The sequence below is a fragment of the Balaenoptera borealis genome, assembly GCF_965194805.1.
Source record: "Balaenoptera borealis genome assembly, chromosome: 16".
Taxonomy (NCBI): Eukaryota; Metazoa; Chordata; class Mammalia; order Artiodactyla; family Balaenopteridae; genus Balaenoptera; species Balaenoptera borealis.
The window spans coordinates 38100974-38119084 of record NC_138872.1 but is presented as its reverse complement, the minus strand read 5'-3'; the positions used below and the strand labels follow the sequence as shown (position 1 = coordinate 38119084).

At 52.1% G+C, this 18111-nt stretch overlaps 1 protein-coding gene across 4 annotated transcripts in view; it reads left to right on the top strand.

The window, feature by feature from the left end:
• Positions 1 to 216: 216 nt before the first annotated feature.
• The window catches only part of JAG1 (jagged canonical Notch ligand 1), a 35420-nt gene continuing 17525 nt past the window's right edge, over positions 217 to 18111 (top strand). For all 4 annotated transcript variants that reach the window (XM_082358990.1, XM_082358992.1, XM_082358991.1 and 1 more), the window contains exons 1-5: positions 217 to 847; positions 1284 to 1589; positions 10164 to 10215; positions 15372 to 15626; positions 17291 to 17351. In XM_082358990.1, coding sequence (XP_082215116.1) covers positions 767 to 847; positions 1284 to 1589; positions 10164 to 10215; positions 15372 to 15626; positions 17291 to 17351 — 755 coding nt within the window. In that variant the 5' untranslated portion in view covers positions 217 to 766. The remainder of the gene's footprint in view (positions 848 to 1283; positions 1590 to 10163; positions 10216 to 15371; positions 15627 to 17290; positions 17352 to 18111) is intronic.

The window sequence follows — 18111 nt, the reverse complement described above, 5'->3', positions numbered from 1 at the left end:
GTTCCTCCCCGCGCCCTACCCCCTACCCCCTTCCCGCCTGGCCCAAAGCGCCCGAGGGCGGGGGCCTGCGCTGGGCCCCCCAGACGTCTACGCAGTCCTGCGCGACCCTGAGCCCCCTGCCCCTTCCAAGTTCCTCCCTGTACTCCCCCACCCCATCCAACGGGAGGGAAGGGGCGTGTCGAGGGTGGACACGCCCCTCATGAATATTAATAAGCGCGCATGCGCCTGCCAGGCGCGCTGGGTAGAGGTGGCTAGCCCCGGCCGCGGCTCCCAGACGGGCTCTCTGAGTCCCTCTCCGAGAGCCGGGCGGGCACGCGTCATTGTGTTACCTGCGACCGGCCCGCGAGCTGGGTTCGGGTTGTTTTTTTTTTTCCTCCCCTCCCTCCCTCCTCTCTAAGCAGCTGATCTGAAAGGGAATAAAAGGCTGCGCATAATCATAATAATAAAAGAAGGGGAGCTCGAGAGAAGGAAAGAAAGCCGGGAGGTGGAAGAGGAGGGGGAGCGCCTCAAAGAAGCGATCAGAATAATAAAAGGAGGCCTGGCTCTTTGCCTTCTGGAACGGGCCGCTCTTGAAAGGGCTTTTGAAAAGTGGTGTTGTTTTCCAGTCGTGCATGCTCCAATCGGCGGAGTATATTAGAGCCGGGACGCGGCGGCCGCAGGGGCAGCGGCGACGGCAGCACCGGCGGCAGCACCAGCGGCAGCACCAGCGCGAGCAGCAGCGGCGGCGGCGGCGGCGTCCCGAGTGCCCGCGGCGCGCGGTGCAGCGATGCGGTCCCCACGGACGCGCGGCCGGCCCGGGCGCCCCCTGAGCCTCCTGCTCGCCCTGCTCTGCGCCCTGCGAGCCAAGGTAAGAGCCCGCCGGGCCACTCTCCCGACCCGTCCTCTTCTTTCCCTCGCGGCGCCCCGGACGCCTGCGGTTGAGCGTCTGGAGCGGGCTCGGTAGCCCTGGGGCGCCGGCTCCCGCCCCAGCCCCTGCGCCCGAGAAGCTGCACCTGGGCTGGGGGAGCCCCCCGGCTCCTAAATGTACCCTCCAGGCTGGGCAGAGCGCGCCTTCGCTCCGCTTTTGCTCCCGGGGTGGGGGGGCAGTCGTATCGGTTTGCTCCCACACTTTAGCCTCTCAAGCCCGGGAATCACGTTGAGTCCTTGCACCTAGTTTTGTAAAATTATTTTCACTTGGCGCCAAGGGCTCGTCGGGGCGGGCGGGGAGGGAGTCGCCACTTCCACCCTCGAAGAAAACAACTTTCCCCTGCGCTGACCTCCCTCCCTCCCTCTCTCGCCGGCAGGTGTGCGGGGCCTCCGGCCAGTTTGAGTTGGAGATCCTTTCCATGCAGAACGTGAACGGGGAGCTGCAAAACGGGAACTGCTGCGGCGGCGCCCGGAACCCGGGGGACCGCAAGTGCTCCCGCGACGAGTGTGACACGTACTTCAAAGTGTGCCTCAAGGAGTACCAGTCGCGCGTCACGGCCGGGGGGCCCTGCAGCTTCGGCTCGGGGTCCACGCCTGTCATCGGGGGCAACACCTTCAACCTCAAGGCCAGTCGCGGCAACGAACGCAACCGCATCGTGCTGCCTTTCAGTTTTGCCTGGCCGGTGAGTGCCGGCCGGCGGGCGGCCGGGCCGTGGTTTGCACCCGTGGGCCGAGCTCTGCTTTCTCTTGCGAGAGGAGAGGGATTTAAAGGGCCTTGGCTGGAAGCTCGGTGCTAACCCGGGATGTCTCTGTGGTGGCGGGGTTAGGGAGCCGAGGCTCTGTAGCTAGATCTCGGCAGGCCCCAGCCCCAGTGCTTTTTGCTAAGCGCTCGAAAGTGGGACCCCAGAGCGGGTGGTGGGGCAAGGCTCCTAGGAAGGCCGGTTGAAACTTGCAACGTGAAGGCCCGAGAGTAACCGCCCGAGCCAGGAGGTCATTATAGATGATCTTTGCTCAACCTATTAAACCTGATGCGCCGGGGAAGGCAGCTCGGCACAGTTCTGGCCTCCGAACGCCGTCCAAATTGGCACCCTCGCGTTTCCCGTGAGCAGCCGGGAGGGCGGGTGTGTCCTTCCTGGAGGGTGTGGGGAGCCCACTTCCCGCTGCTCCCCGGGAGATTTCGGTGCGTGCGGGGGCGCGCTCTGGGCTGAGTGTAAGGCCCGGGGGCGGCCGCCGCCGGGGGGCGGCCGGGCTTTCCCCAGAGCTGTGGGCGCGAGAGCCATCCGCCCCCTGCCGGCCCCTTCCTGCCCTCGCCCCCGCGCGGCGTAGCCCTTGTGGCCTCACTTCCAGCGGTTCCCGGGCTCTGGAACAGCTGTGTTTGCAAACTTCCCCGGGAAGGGCGGGGGTGCGCCCTCGTCCGGTGGGCGCGCGGGCCCCGCGAGCGTCGGGGGGGCGTGCCGAGGCCTGAAAGGGGCGGCCCGAGCGAGGCAGCCCATGCGGGTGCAAGTGCACAGACCCACGACTCCGGAGCCGCTCGAGGCCCGGCCCCGCTGGCAGACCCTGCAGCCAGGCCCTGGCAACGTCTCGAAATGGGTGGAAGGAAGATGAGTGTGATTGCAGAAGGGGAGGAAAGGGGAAAATGTTGGTGCCCTCTGCCCCGCTCCTGCCGTCCAGGAGGCGTGACTCAGTACCAGGACTGGGGCTTGGCCCGGCCTGTGCTGGGCGGGTGGGTGGTGAGAGGGGGGAGGTCGGTGCCCTGGGGAATACTCTTCGCCACGTGCTCTGATGGGGCGCACTCTGCTGCCTCCTATCGCGGGCTAGGGCTGGAATCGCAACTGTGGGAAGGGAGGGGAGAGAGTCGGCCTTGGAGTGTGTGAGAAGCTTGGGGTGGCTCTCAAGGCCCGTGTTGACTGGGGCTGGCGTTATAAAGTGCCCTCTGCCTGGGTGAGATGAGACATTTATCAGAAACATACCAGTAAAAGGGGCTTATAAAAACCTGTGGTTTGTGGAATTCTCTGAGAATGGAGGACTGAGTCTGTTGTGGAATCTCATTTTTACAAAGAGTGTTTATCTTGTTTGTTAATCCCCTTTAGGGAGAACTTTAAGCTAAAGAGGTTGGCCACTTTTTAATCTGGCTGGGCCCAAGTTGACTGTGACGACTGACTGCCCTTGCCCTTGTCCGAGTGTCTGGAGGTAGGGGGAAGGGGCCTGCAGGTGGTTCCACCCGCCTGGAGGATCAGTCCGGAGCCCCTCGCTTTTCACAAGACCATAAAAGGAATCTTATTACTGATGTGGAAAAGCTGCAGGGCTGGCTGAGGTTCATCTTGGAGAAGGAGGGTCAGAGAAACGGCTGGGATGAACACAGGGAGCCTTGCTCTCCTGGCTGGCTGGGGAAAGTGACCCAGAAGGTGTGTCTGCCTCCTTTTGACACTTGGCAGAGAGCCCGAGATGGGGAAGAGCGGCAGTGGTGTGTGAGGGCAGGGAGACGATTGATTTGCTGGTGCTCGTCTGTGGTTTCAGGCCCCACGGGTCACCAACCATGAAATAGACTCTCGGCTTTTCTAGAATGGGGGAGACGGCTGGAGCTCACACTGAGAGTGTGGTTCTTTTGAAGCTGGGCCAAATGCCTGTGTCCCTCATAAACAAGTCCCCACCCCACCGCCCCAAAAAGGCCTGCTGTGCAGCGTAAGCTTGACTTCCCAAGAGAGAGTGGAGGTGGGGTGTGCCGTGTTATTTTCCCCAGCACGGTTGGAGAAACACCACTGTCTGTAACTTTCAAGAATGATTCCAGTGTGAGTGTTAACTGAAGTGAAAGCACTTAGGTAGCTGGATTAGTACTGAAGTAGATCGCACAGCTTCATTCAGTTTGGCAATTAAATGTTAATGAGTGTGTGTTTAAAGCTGATGTCTTAAATAGGTAATAGCTGAACTTGGTATAGAATTCAAGATGGAACAAGGAGGATACAGGGTTTAAAAAAAAAAAAAAAACCACCTTGGACTTCCCGGCCCCTAACCTTCTAACCCTTAGGCAGCCACAATTAGCGTCCACGTGGTTCCTCCCAAGTTTGCTGACAGTGGCAGAGAGGTGGTTCAGGGTGCACAAAAGAAGGTCACTTTAGAAGGTGGTGTAATTATGTGTTTTGTCTGGAATTATGACCCCAATCAAACAACTGCTTGTGTTCTGAAGAGGAAGAGGAGAAAACGATTTGGTCAGATATGAAGTGTAATCCACAGGCCAGTGTCCTTGTGAGAAGCTCTGTGCTGTGGGCCTGCCCTCCAGACAGTATCTGATTGTGTCCCACTTGGGGTCCACTGCCGCAGCCTGGTGATGGTTTTCTTTCGTGGCTTCTAATAAGCATAGCGGTACTGCTCGGAGGGGCTTGACTTGAAGCAACTAGCCTGATTTATGATCCTCCAATCAGGGGACCCAGTGATAAGACCATACATTATCGGAGGTAATTAGGCTCAACAGGAAATGATTGGGGAATAACCATTTAGAAATCACTGAAATGGTTAAGTTGTACTTCCCAAAATTAGTACTAAATCCCAGGAGTGCCTGCTAATTAAAAATACATTAGTGTAATTACCACTACCCAGCCCCAAAAGCTTTTTAGGAAATCCAGAACCCCAGTTAGCTGTACTGATGCTTTGCTGGCCCTGGAGTGAAGTGAATCTGGAGAAATTTGGGGGGAAGCAGTTCAGGTACCTGGTCTCTCGGCCTCATATTTAAATGCCATTGACATTGATAAAAGGCTTGCTGAGATCAACTTCCATCTTTTAGGAAAACGCAATGAAGTGTGATTCTTGCATACCAGAGGGATGCCAGCTTTGGCCCCGTTCACACTTGAGGCCTGAATGACCAACGGCCAGGGGTTTAGGTAAATTGGATGCTATAAGGTTAGTCGCAGACCATAACTGACATACCCTTGCCTTTATACCTTCCTCTGTGTTTTCGGGTCCCTAGGCCTCCGCAGATGGGTAGCCACGTGGAGGGATGGGATTCTCATTTGAACTGGCTCCTTTCTGCAGTCAGAATGTGCCACCCACGTGGTCAGCATGCGTGCATACAAATAGCACACGTGTGTACGTGCTCAGAGCAAGGGACTTTCTGTGTATGGGGAAAACACCCTTTGCCCTAAGATACCTACCTCGAACTAGAGTGATGAAACGATATGTCTGCATTGCAAAACCAGGCTGGAGAGAAAGTTGAGCGATGCTTGCTTTGTACTAAGTGTCTGCAGAATGGCTGCTCCCCACATGGAATCCCTATTCAAGGTACTTGGTTTCTAATAGTTCTTTCCTCTTCCAGGTGTAACCTCTGTGTGCTCTTCCTCCTTGTTGTCTTGTCTCTTAGCAACTTATTCAAACCTCCAGTACTTATAGGAGTTTACAACCCACCAGCTCCACACCCATAATTCTACAGGGACTTCAAACATTTTTCAAGAATGGTGAAGCTTTTGGCATGGAGGCTCTTTGGGGGAGTTGGATGGGTAAGGAGGAGAGACAGCAGCCACTTACAAAGCACGTAGCCTCCCAGAAAGCCAGCAATCTGAATGCTGCCTAAAATCTTTACAGCAAATAGTTGTAAGGGACCTTTTGGATGGAAGGTATGTGGAAAGTTTAGCATAGAGGAAAAATGTTATTCATGAAAAAACGAAGCCAAGGCAACAGGGAGTCTTCACGTCCTGATCTGAAAACAGGAATGCAAACAGAGGCCTTGGCCGGATTCATGGCAGCCACTGGCCCATTGTAGGAGGGCCAGAACCTGGTTCCAATGCCAGGCTTTCAAGATTAGTTACAGTGTAAGAATGCGTAATCTCTGGATGTGCATACAATCAGCATGGTCATCCATAAAGGCAAATATTCCTGAGAACTCCCCCTTGGTAAATGTTCAGAGACATGTTCCCTCTGCCCCTTCAACCCCCATGGTGAGGTTCCAAGCTGCTCCAGCTTTTAAATGCATTAAAAAAAAAAAAAAAAAAAATTAGCCCTAAACAAACCTAACCTAGTTTTCAACTTTAGGAAGATGCTTGTTTTAGTATGCATGGGAAGTGATGATTCTTGTGTTTTCTAGAATGGTAGAGGCGGAGGGGTAGGGTTCTGGGTTCAGAAATGTCCTGCCTCTAGCTTGGCAATGGGGCGGGGGTGAGGGGCTGTGTTGTGACTTCTTGCTGGTTTCTGATCACCGCGTGCACTACCCTGCCCGGTGGCCCTTGTTTCTATGGCACCAGTGACATTTGTCTCTGGTGCATTGCATGTGCTGGGAGGACACAACAGCGTGGCTCGCGGTGGTTAAAAGTGGCACATAAATAGTCAAACATTCGAGGCCCTCTACCAGCTCAGCCCAGTCTTTATGCGCTTCTGGTAAACGAGTAGAAAGGCATCTTGTTCAGGCTTGCTCTGTGTGAACCGGACGGTTGTGCTTGGCTGGTTTCTCGGTATTCTATCTATTAACCTCGCCACCCTTTTGTAACTGGTGCATTTAATTATCAGTGGGATGCTTTTCAAACAGGTAGGGGTAATGATGGGAAAGGGGGTGGGGGGCCTCTCATTGAGAGTCTCAAATCTGGATATGAGCTTCGGGGCCCCGCTTGGTGAGTCTTTGAGGTGGGCTTTCATGAGAAAATCACCCTTTGTAACCAGATCAGACTCTATTGAAATGTCAAGCCCTGCAGACTAAATTGCTTTCTGTGACTGAGGTCTCAGCTGGGATGCCATGGGGTGGTTGTCCTCCCTCCGTGCCTCACCTTGCCCAAACCCTGCCACACTTGAATCGTCGGGGCGAGCGTGCATGTACCCACTCATGACATCTCTGGAGCCTTTATTGAATATGTTTGTGCTTGGAATGTTTTATACTCCGGCCACCCAGACGCAGGCAGGACAATAGTGTGGCCGAATTGACTGAAATGAGGATTACAGGGAATAATGCAGCCTCTCCACAAATAATGCAGATACAGGGCCAGCCTCAGGAAGCGACAGTTGAGTCAGCAGAGCAGAGGGCCCCAGACCGACCTGGGGCCGATGACTCTGTACAATGGTCCTGTGGGCGCTCCCAGGGCGCGCTCCCTGCTGCCTGCCCTGCAGGCCAGGCTTTTGGATGCCGCACGTGTGCCGTTTGCATGGTGGGCTGTTTGGCAGGAGGGGAAGCAGCAGCTTCTCAGGGCTTGGTTTGGCTGCCACTGTTGCCAGGAAGAGGAAGCTCTCAGCTGCCAGCACAATTACCTTTGTTTCTCACATCCCCCCTTCTTAATATGGCAATTAAGTGCTTACCACTCCGCTTGGTGCCAAGGTAACCACCATGGGGCTGCATGGGCGCGGAAAACAGGCCTCCCGCAGCCCCAGTGCCAAGGGCGGGAGGAGGCGCCGGGGGCCCTTCGATGCCAGGACCCTCCTGGAGGTAGAATTCCATGGGTGTCCTCCCCAGAGGTCCTCCTGAAAGCTGACCATTGCTCCTTCCTGCTGCATGAGAGTGAGAACCAGCTGCCGTGTTGCCAGGTTTCCCTGGAGCTGGGAAGGACAGAAGCGATTCACACTGTGAACCCAGACTGAAGATCTGCTGGCCTCCCATCCCTCCTGCTTTACCCCCAGGCCATTTTTCTGGAAAAATTTAAGGAAAAATAGATGAATGCCAGGTAGCTTTTTATAAGAATCCTGTTCTCATAGTTTGAAACCAAGAAAAATCCAGGTGTTTGCTGTCTTTTATGTTTTTTGTGGGTTGGTTTTTTTTTTTGTATGAACTTGTTAATAAGTTGAAACACCTGCCCGTCATCTCGCCGGCACCCCTTCCCAAGCCGTGAGAAGGGCCCTGGGACTTGGCCTCTCTAGGGTTAGGTTTGCATGGCCACTTGGGTGTGATGTGATTGTAGCGGAATGCCAGTTTGGGGCCTGGTAGCCGGCCTTGATGGCATAAGGTGCACATGGTCTGGATCCCGGAGTCTGGATGTACATTCTGGGATGTACAGAGGTCAAGCGTGGGCCTGGGAAAAATTAAAGTTCCCTAGCAACTAATAATCATTGCCAAATTATCTCGATTGTTGATCTATAGTGTGGGGATGGAGTGGGAGCTTAAGAGCGCCTCCTAATAGGAGCCTTGGAGAGAATCCTTTTCTCTGAAGGCTGGGTGGGAGGAATCCTCCTGCCCCAGGAGGCGAGTCCTAGAACCACCGTCCCTTCTCTGAAACAAGGGAGAGAGACGGTCCAGGGCTGCTGCTACTTGATTTTTCTACCAACGCCTCGTTGCCAGTGCTGCAGCCCCCAGCCCCTGCCCCACCTTCGCCTCCTAGAAGGCCGTTCATGGGAAAATCATGATGCCAGCTGGTGTCAAGGGCTCTGTACTCCTCTTTCCCCTCAAGGTGGGGCATGTTGGTCAGCGATTTCTGAGGTCTCCCAGTTCTGGGAGGATGAGTCCGGGAGAGAGCGTGGCCTTCTAGGATCTTGTGCAAGAACCAAGGATGTCCTCTCCCTTGAGCTTTAAGCAGAGTTACTGCTGTCACGCCAGCTCGGTCCCGGGATGCCTTCCCTTTCCGTGGGGTTGTGGGCATTATGTGTTTAGTGCTTGTACAAGTCTGAACAAACTCCCGGGTACCAGTGCATTTAATCAGAGGATTAATTACAACAATATGTGGAAGTGGAGAACGTGGGTCTTGACGTGACCAGCAAATGAAGGGCTTCATTATCCAGAATCAGCCCCACATCTGGCCTCATTTGGACTTGGCTCTCATGTCAAATCAGTAGAGAAACCTAACTTCTTGGTGCTCTCAGGGAAGAGTCCGGTAATTTGTAGGAAGTCCTAAGAAACACAGAGGCAGTAAATAAGGTGTAACTTTCACTAATAAAACACCAGTGACGACAGCAATGAATTTGGACCTCTGGCCACTTGCGGGAGAGGGCTGGGTATGTGCCCCGGCTTGCCCGGTTTTGCTTGCTTTTCTGAGCATTTTCCCACAGTTATCAGTGAGCGAAATGGAATCCTACTCTGCTTTGAGTATGAAACATATTTCGGCCGAATTCCAAGGCGGGGTCTATCACAAGATATTTTTATGTTTAGAGACCTGCTGGGTCGCTGTGTGAGCAGTAAGCTTGCTTTGAGTTATGAATGAAGTTCCTTTTTTTTTTTTTTTTTTCTTCCCCCCTCTCGTTTTGCCTTCACCTTGTAGGTGGCACGGTATTATTTGATCAATATACGCTACTATTTCCGACATACTGGTACCTGCCATTGACAAGGCGGGGGTACATAAAAGGGTTCATGTGCCTTTCCTCCCTACCCTCCACCCCTTCGGATACATTTCCCCAGCACCAAGATAGCAGAAGTTTTCTTGAAACCCTGGTGTTTTGTGAGACTGACCTCATTCTAAATTACAAATGAAGATTTGAGTAAAAGTGGGAATTTGCTAATGGCTTGGATTGGGGGGGGGGGCGGGGAGGAGGTGGAATTCTGAGATAAGCCTGGAAGATAAAAGGTACCTTCAGTAGAATGGCTGGCATCCCGCCAGTGTCCAGGGAATTTGTTTAGTTAGTGGACCCTGATTATTCCTGGAATGTTAGATCTTATTGACAGATAAGTTTATCAATAAATACAACCCATGGGGTGCAGCTCTTTCTTCCTTTTATACTGTGGTCCCTAGAGTCTGCCCCCCCCCACCCCCAAGTTAGGTTACCGCCTTTGTCTTCAGAGTCTATTTGCACCTACCCACCCCTCCTGCTTCCTAGAGTCACCTGATACTTGTGGGAGCTGAGATGGTCTCACACAGACAGGGCTTTCAAAGGGGTTCTGCAAAGGAAAAGGGGCCTCCCTGGGGACCTCCCCACCAGGGCCCAGAGTGTAACAGCAATCCCCAGCCCTCCTCACTGGGTGAGCGCCTCCACTCCCAGGTACCAACACCTGGTTAGGTTAGCTTAGCATCAATTCTTTGTGTGGTTTTCTCAAGCACCAAGGTTAGAGTCTGGAAAGTTTGGGAAAAGCATACGCAAAGTGTGCACAAGTATAGAGAGGTGGCATTTCTTGGTCGGGACTTCAGGCTGCCTGCATGAGGACCACGGTGGGCCCGGTGTCTTTTGCCACCCTGGGGTGGGTGCTAGGGGGAGGGGTGGGGAGTCGGTCTGGACCTAAACGCCCAAGACCTCACTTCGACAGCAAATACAGTTTCCATTTTGGCCGCATGGTTTTGTTTGGCAGGGCGTGCAGGGAGGCCGAGAAGGCCTGACCTTTGCGAGCTGACCCCCATTTCTGAATACTGAGCTGTTGTTTATCTGTGTTACAGAGGTCCTACACTTTGCTTGTGGAGGCGTGGGATTCCAGCAATGACACTGTCCGTAAGTATCACAGCCATGGGCTGAGCGAGTGAGTCTGGAAGCACAGAGCTTGGCACCCGGTGCTTGTCAGAGCTGGATAGAGCTGTCCCCAGGCTGCTTCAGAGCTCTTCTGCCACTGCCCCCACCCCCCCACCCCGCTACCCAGACCTCAACGTGGAGTCTTTTTCCATCACTTCCCCTAGAATTTTCGCTTGGAATATTAAGTGGCCAGGACAGATCTCCAGTTAACTCAGTCCCTGAATACAGCCCCTAGATTATCTTTGGGATAGAGATCTTAATGGTTTTACAACTCTAAAACCTTGTAGACTCACGAAAGGATCAAAGTAGTGACTTTTTAAAAGTCCATTTAAACTTTAAGTGAGCATTTAATCTCTCATCGGAAAGATAAAGCCCGAAGAGGTGGCTTTGGGCTCTAAAGACCGACCTTGAATTTCACTCGTTGGGCAGGTGAGCCCCCAGCTGGTCAGGGTTTCCCACACTGTGCGTGACTGGCGTTCCAGTGCCTCACGGCCATCACACTGGCCTTGTCCCCTTCTGAAAGGTGGCTCTGTTCTCAGCGCAGGCTGCTTTTCAGGGCCGCTGGGGGTGGGCGGGTGCTGGGGTCGGGGGGAAGCCCTGGAGGATGCCGGTAGAAACGGCAGCATCTGTCTGGCTTAGAACGGAGTCTTTGCTCTTGGATTGTAACTTCAAGATACGTTTCCCCTCCCTCGCTGAGACTGCCAGCCAGTTCCCTTTTTGCCAGCAGGATCTGGGTGGTTGTCATGGGAAAACTTGATTCACGCTGAAATCCGAGTCTGCGCAAGAGGAGGGGTTGACCGGCCTGGTGTCTCTGTGCGCCCCCCCCCCCCCCCCGATCCCATCCCTCTGCGTGTCTCATCCTCTCTGACCCTTGGTGTGTTTGCTGCTAAGAACATTTCCCCCTCTTCTCGCCTTGCTTTTTTCTTCCTGACTCTGGGACTGGTGAATAACCAGAGGGGGCACAGCGAGGGCCTGGAATCCAAGAGGCAGCCGCTGCCCAACTGTCTCGCTGGCCCACCTTGAGCCACACGATCACTGCTGAGCCCCTGTTGCCAGAAGCTCCAGGCCGTTTGGGTCACTCCTTGTGCTTTGGCATCTGAAGCCCAGATCCGTGGACCTTCCTCCCCGAGTGATACCCCCGTCCTGCTGTTGGTGGAGGGAGGGGAGGCAGTGACCGGCCTGGGCTGTGGCTGATGCCAGTCAGGGTCATGGGCACCTGTTTGTTCTCTGTTCCCTCCCCTGCCACACGCGTTGGGGGCTGGGTGAGCGTTATGTCACTGACCTGCTTACAGTGGTAACTGTACATTGGGAAGATGGGGGATGGGGCGGGGGAGACAGGCTCTTCAGATGTCCTGGTGCAGATGTTAACACAGTCTGGCTGGTGGCGTGAGCATCCTTGAGGTTGACCCTGGCTCCTGGTAAGAGCTGGGTTAGGACACCTGTCCTAACAGGTGTCCTGTTAGGGGCAGGTGTGTAAGGGGTCCCTAGTGTTTGCAGGGCCCTTCCTGGGCCTTCCACCAGCCCACGGGTCAGGTAGCTGTTCCTCCGGAAGCTGGTGCCCCTCCAGAGCTGCCCACGGTTGTCTGCCCCATTTTGGGGTTCTGGAGCCTCTCCTCTCTTGCTGGGAGGTAAAATCACTGGAAGGACACAGGAAGAGTTGGGGTAGAGATAATAAAGGGCTTTCAGACCTCTACTCTTGAAGAGAGGGGTTACCTCAAAGTCACGGAATGCCCACTGCAGGGCACTGAACCTCACTTCTGTGACCCTGGTGAGGAGGAATGGGGGTTTGTTGGGAGTGGCTTATCCACGTGCTTGTCCAGCCTCCCTTTTGCGATGCTTCCAAGGTATCTTGGATTCCAGCGTATTCAGAACCAAATGTGTCATCTTCCCTCCCCAAAAGCAGAGCCTGCCTAGGGCCCTTTATGGATGACTGGCACCAGCATTTGACCACCCAGTACCGTAAGCCAGAAATCTGGACAGCACCCCCTGTGTACCACCCTCTCTTAGCATCCGTATCTAATCCACCTCCAAGTTCTGAAAATCTTATGTCCAGTGCTCCACACCCAATCCTGATGCCTCCCTCCACCTCCCCTGCTGTTACCCTGGTCCATGTCACCATCTGCTTACGCCTGAATTCTTACAGTAGAGGCTGAATTAATGCACCCCTATCTACTCTGGTCCACCTCCAGCGCTTTCTCCATTCTCCTGCCATCTTGATCTTTTCAGAGCATAAAGTTTGAGTGTCACCTTTACTGAGAGCCACTTGGTAACTTCCTGTTGCCCTTGGGACAGATCTTTGTGTGGCCCCAAAGCCCCTTGCATGGCCCAGTCTTGTCTCCCTGCCGGCTCCATCTCACATGCCACATTGTCATCTGTCATATCTATATTCTCTCAAACCCCACCAGTCAACTTTCTGTCCTCAAATGCATCACATTCTCTCCTGCCTCAGGGCCTTTGCATGTGCTGTTCGCGCTGCCTGGAATGTTTTGCTTTTACTCCCTTCACCCTCTGTCCCTCCCAAGGCACTGTCCTCCATGAGGGCAGACGCTGAGGATGTGTAGCAACCCAACTGGGGTTGGCTGCTCTTTGGGGACCAAACAAGGCTTCAGATTAGAGGCAGAGCCCTGAGCTTGGGAACAGAGAATTCCTTCTCACGTCAGCTCTGCAATGAACCCTCGGGAGCAGAGCCTGGCCCAAGTGAAACCGAGGTGATGTACATGTGTTAGAAAGTATTTTCTGAGGCCAGCCCTCCAAGGTCATTGCTATTGCATTTCAGGACTGCACTATATAAGGGTGCAGATTTTACTCTCTCCCCCAGAGCAAATGATTTCAGTTTCTCATTCTGATCAATAGATATGTAAACACAGGTTGGCATACTTAGGACCAGGTTTTCCTTGTACTGTAGCCTTCTTGGTTAAGCCTTCTTGGTTAAGGTTTGTGGTTGGCGTGGTTCCAGGATTCTGCTCAGACTCGCCTCTCATCCCCTCCTCCTTGGCCTGCAAGGCTGTTGTGGGTTCTTCGTGCTCCATCTTCATGCAGTTCGAGGTTGTAGGAAGGCCTGGTAATATCCCCTTCCAGTCTTAAAGCTGGGCTTTCAACTGAACTACCCCAGAAACACTGGTAATGCCCTGAGCTGATAGGAAGTGTGATTCAGGTGACAGCAGCTTAGAAGAAGCATCTCTGTAACCCAGATGCCAGAAAGCGTGTCACAGACACGCTCAACTCCCTCTGGGCCCTTAGGAAAAATCTGTCATGCAGGTGTGAAGTTAGTTATACAGACCTGTTAGCCCCATTGAGGATTCTGAAATGATGTCTTCACAACATTTCCCGGAAATAGAAAGCATACCAAACTACTGACTGACATGTCAGCCTGTGCCTTTAGGATTACCCCGGACTCTTGTCTGAATTGTTTGTTGTTGCAGCCTGCCTGAGAAGGAGCCATGGCTAGTGTGTTTAAGTAATCCCTTTATTAAGATCTCATCATCACACGGTAATAGCTCACTACACTTTTTCATTGAACCAGCAGAGCAAGCACACAGTTAATGCAGGGACATTTTTGTCATTCTTTGGCCTGTGTTTATTTGCAAAACTCAGGTTAGGAAAGCGTCCTCTGCAAGTGCTTCCTGCGTACTGGGAGTGTAGGTCTGCAGGTATGCGGGTTTGTTCAAGGCCCGTCTTGCCCACAGGTAAAAAGCCCAGAGGGTGAGGGCTGGGGCGCTGTTGGAAGTGGAGTGTGGCTGAATCTGCCCAGGAGTGCCCGTCTCCTGGTCACCTGTGGGGTTTGCCTAGCCTTGCAGATGAGCACAGGCCCTAGGCCTAGAAAAACAGGGGTGTGGGTGGATAAGTATCACAAAGACACTGCAAGCAGGTCCTAACGGTCTCTCCAAGGTGGCCTTGAATTTGACAAGGCGTCAAGGGTTGGTGCTGGCAGGTTTAAGAAAACAAACACAGGACCAGGGTGGGTGCTGACTTGGGGCCTCATTTCCTTTTCACGCCCCTCCCCTGAACTCCTGGCACCTGGAGTTTGGAGCTATTTTTGTACCTGTCTCTTCTCATACTAAGTGATAGGTGACCCCAGGGCAGGGACCACTTCTTCCTCCTGGAGCTGTTTGGGCCCCAGGCGTGTCTCTTTTCCTCAGTAGGCACTCTTTAAGGAGCCTGACTTGGCTCCAAAAAACCCTCAGTCTACCTGTCTGTAAACTGGGATGAATGCTTTTCCCATCTGCCTTCTGGGCGAAGGTGAAAGGTGAAATGCATCAAGTTCGTGGTATTGTTATTTAAATGCCAGCTTAAGAGGTGGCAAAGTTTATAATTAAAAAAAAAAATTACTCTCTGGCTTCCAGTGAAGAGTTTAGAAATAGACACAACCTTTCTAAAGCAAGACACAAAACTCTAAAACCAGAAAAGAAAGATTGCTAACCTTTACCTGGAATAATGAAATTTCTTCAAGAATAGCCTTCCATAAGGGGCCACTTTCTATCACATGTAAAGAGCTTTTGCAAACCAGTATGACCAAACAGCGCAATAGAAAAGTTGGCAAAGGAGAGAAACAGATTGAAGTTCACAGGAGCCGATACACATGGTTTTGTCAAAAGGGTGCCTCACTATCACTTAATTAAATACCCATTAAATCAGAAAGTCTGATAACGCAGTGTTGGCACTGCTGTTGGGAAACAGTTTCCTTTGCTGGTGGGAGGGCAGACAGATGGGGCTTCTGTTCCTGGTGGTTTGGGTTTTCTGGGTGGAAGCGTGTTGGTCGTGTGTGTCTTCTTCGATCCAGCACTTCCATTTCTGGGATATTTCTTTCTTCTAGAACCACATACAGGCAAATATATTCAAGGATGTTCCCTGTGGCTTTGCTTAATAGCCAAAGGCCAAAACAACCTCAGTGCACATGTTGGGAACTAGGTAAATTATTTCACTTTATTTCCAGACGAAGAAATACTACATGCCCAGTAAAAAGGATAAATGTATGATGGGGAGGGAGATGAATGGCTCATTTTTTGCCCTTTTGTGTTGTTTGAATTTGTGCCGTGTGCATTTGTTGTTATTAAAAGTTGTCAAAATGGTTGGGGGAGAAAGCTCTGACGTCTGATGTAAATGTTGGTGTGATTAATCCTTTTTTTTTTTGCCTCTAGAACCCGACAGCATTATTGAAAAGGCTTCTCACTCAGGCATGATCAACCCCAGCCGGCAGTGGCAGACGCTGAAGCAGAACACGGGGGTTGCCCACTTTGAGTATCAGATCCGCGTGACCTGTGATGACTATTACTATGGCTTCGGCTGCAATAAGTTCTGCCGACCCAGAGACGACTTCTTTGGCCACTATGCCTGCGACCAGAATGGCAACAAAACTTGCATGGAAGGCTGGATGGGCCCTGAATGTAACAAAGGTGTGTGTGGGCGTGCCTGGTGGGTTAACCAGCTCCTGATGGCTGTCACTTTGGGTGTCGTGTTCTCACCCCCCTGCCATCAGGTGGCTTTCTTGGGTATGGTGAGATTTGGGCTGTTTTCTAGGCCTGAAGCACGAAGATGCTGTTGGTACCCCCTCCCCCAGACGCTCTGAGCATTGGCTGCTAACATCTCCTTCTCTGGAGCGTTGTCCTTGGTCAAACAGGTGCCACTCCACGCCCAGTCCCTCCAGCTCACAGTCTGTGAATGGCTGACATGGGCGTAAGAAGGCCACAGCCCCCTTTGTGTTAACTCTGGGCTACAGTTCACACTCCAGAGTTTCCCCTGGAATCAGGCTGAGGCCAAGCTCCTGCTGAGACCACGTTCTTGCTCAGCTTCTTCCCCTGCCCATCTGCTGCCCTCTACCTCTTTCTCTGTACCCGAACCCCCTTCTCAGGCTCTGCTTTTTAAGGCATCTGACACAAAACAGATGCCAAGTGGGACTGGGTTAGCCCAGCCAATGTCTGAACAGCTTGTGAAAAATGACAGCCCTTGGGCTCAGGGTGGCCTTACGGCAGCTTTCACTGGGCATCTCTGGGGGCCGTGGTATTGAGGGGAGGGGGCGAGTGGTGAACTGAACGCCTCCACAGTGGAATAAACTTCCAGACCTCCTGTCTACTGTCCCAGCCCCGTCTATTAGAATACAGGGAGTTATCACATATGCACAGATGTTCACAGAATTATCTGTGGTCTTTACCTTTACAAAGCTTCTAATTCATAGCAAATTGGTGGATAATTCTAGTTAACCATGTAAGAGGCCCTCACGAACGTTAACGCACTCTGCTTAGTTCACATAATTTGGTAAATTCCTTTAAGATAAACTCAAGTTGAAAAACGAATTTTTGAACTGTGACTGAAGGGTAGGGCAAAGAGAGGAATTTGCAGGTCTCCTGGGCAATATTGCTTTCTTAAATAATTAGAGACAAGAGTGAAAAGGATGGCCTTTCTGGGATCCAAATGAAAGGATTGAGAAAACATATTTTAAATAGTTGGTGTCCTAAAAATCAGTAACAATTACTTAAAAAGTATCTGCCTACTATTTTTTAATGTCTGTTGAAAAACTTTTTTCAATAAAGGAAGCAGAATGGTGTTGTGTGGATACTTTGCAAAAAAAAAAAAAAAAAAGTACCACCAGATCTGGCCCCTGGATTAGCCTGCCAAGTGAAGCTGGCCTGGTTGGCTTTGTGAGTCCCATGGGATTTTTGAGACACCAGGCATTTGGTCAGAGGGTTCTGAGGAGGCTGGGGTACCGAGTGGGGAAGATGACAGAGTTGAGGAAGGATTAGACCTCCTTTTTGCTTTTGGCGAGGGTGGGAATTGACCGGGAGCAGCGTAGCTATTGTTCAGAGACTCCGTAAAGCTCCCCTTCCCCCACCTGCTTGCCTGCATTTTGTCCCCACATGCTATCATGTTTGAGGATCTGCTAGCATGGCCTTGAAGTTTAAAGCTGGGTTTGTTCTTGGGGCACCTCAGTGGGCTTGATATGAGATCTCTTAAAATAGTGGATTTTGTTGGCTTAATGGACGAGGCCATTCTCATGGTGGTGGCAGTGCAAGAAACTGGCAGTGTGCTGACACATCCTTCTGTGTTTTTTGTTTTTTTACAGCTATTTGCCGGCAGGGCTGCAGCCCCAAGCATGGGTCTTGCAAACTCCCAGGTGACTGCAGGTAAACAACTAAACTCTTTTTTTTCCTACTAATAATGATCCCTTTAATACAAGAGGAGGACTGACTTTATTGTGAATACGCCTCTTTTACTTTGGAGGACAAGAAAGCGTTACCAAAAAAAAAAAAAATTTTTTTCAAGTAGGCACATCCGAAGCTTATTAAATTATACCAGCTGTCCGGTGAAATGCACACGCTTCTCTCTTGGGGAAAAAAAAAAAAAACTCTTCTGGGCACAGTCAGTGACTTCATGTATTAACGGTTCTGTAAATTGATAACTCGTTTTTATAATCTTCCCCTTAAAGTGCTAATGGACTAGATGGAGGGCTGTGGGTTTGGTTTTTGCTGCGGTCTCTCTCCTCCTCCACCCCCCAGCCCCCGCCTGGTTTTCTGTCTCCCAGCCCTCCCCCACTTTTCCCATCAATAGGGGAAAGTGGAGCATTCTTTAGAATGGGATTAGGACAATCTCCTGGCCCCTTTGCAGGCGGGAGCCTGGCCGGTGCTGAGAGGTTAATGGCTGCGCTGGAATCTTGTCAGTTGAGCCTGATGAATGTAGACTTTTGCTGCTGGCCTTTGAAGTCTGTTCTTTTATGGTCCCGGACAATGCAAGAAGCCAAATGGAGACCTCCCCCACGGCTTCCCGATTACAGTTTTTGGAACTTCTTGAAATGTACATCATGCCAATCTGGGAAAGGCTTGTTTCAGGAAATACTCTTGGTGTCTGTGGCATTTTGACATGATCGCCCACTTTACTCTCCTCCCA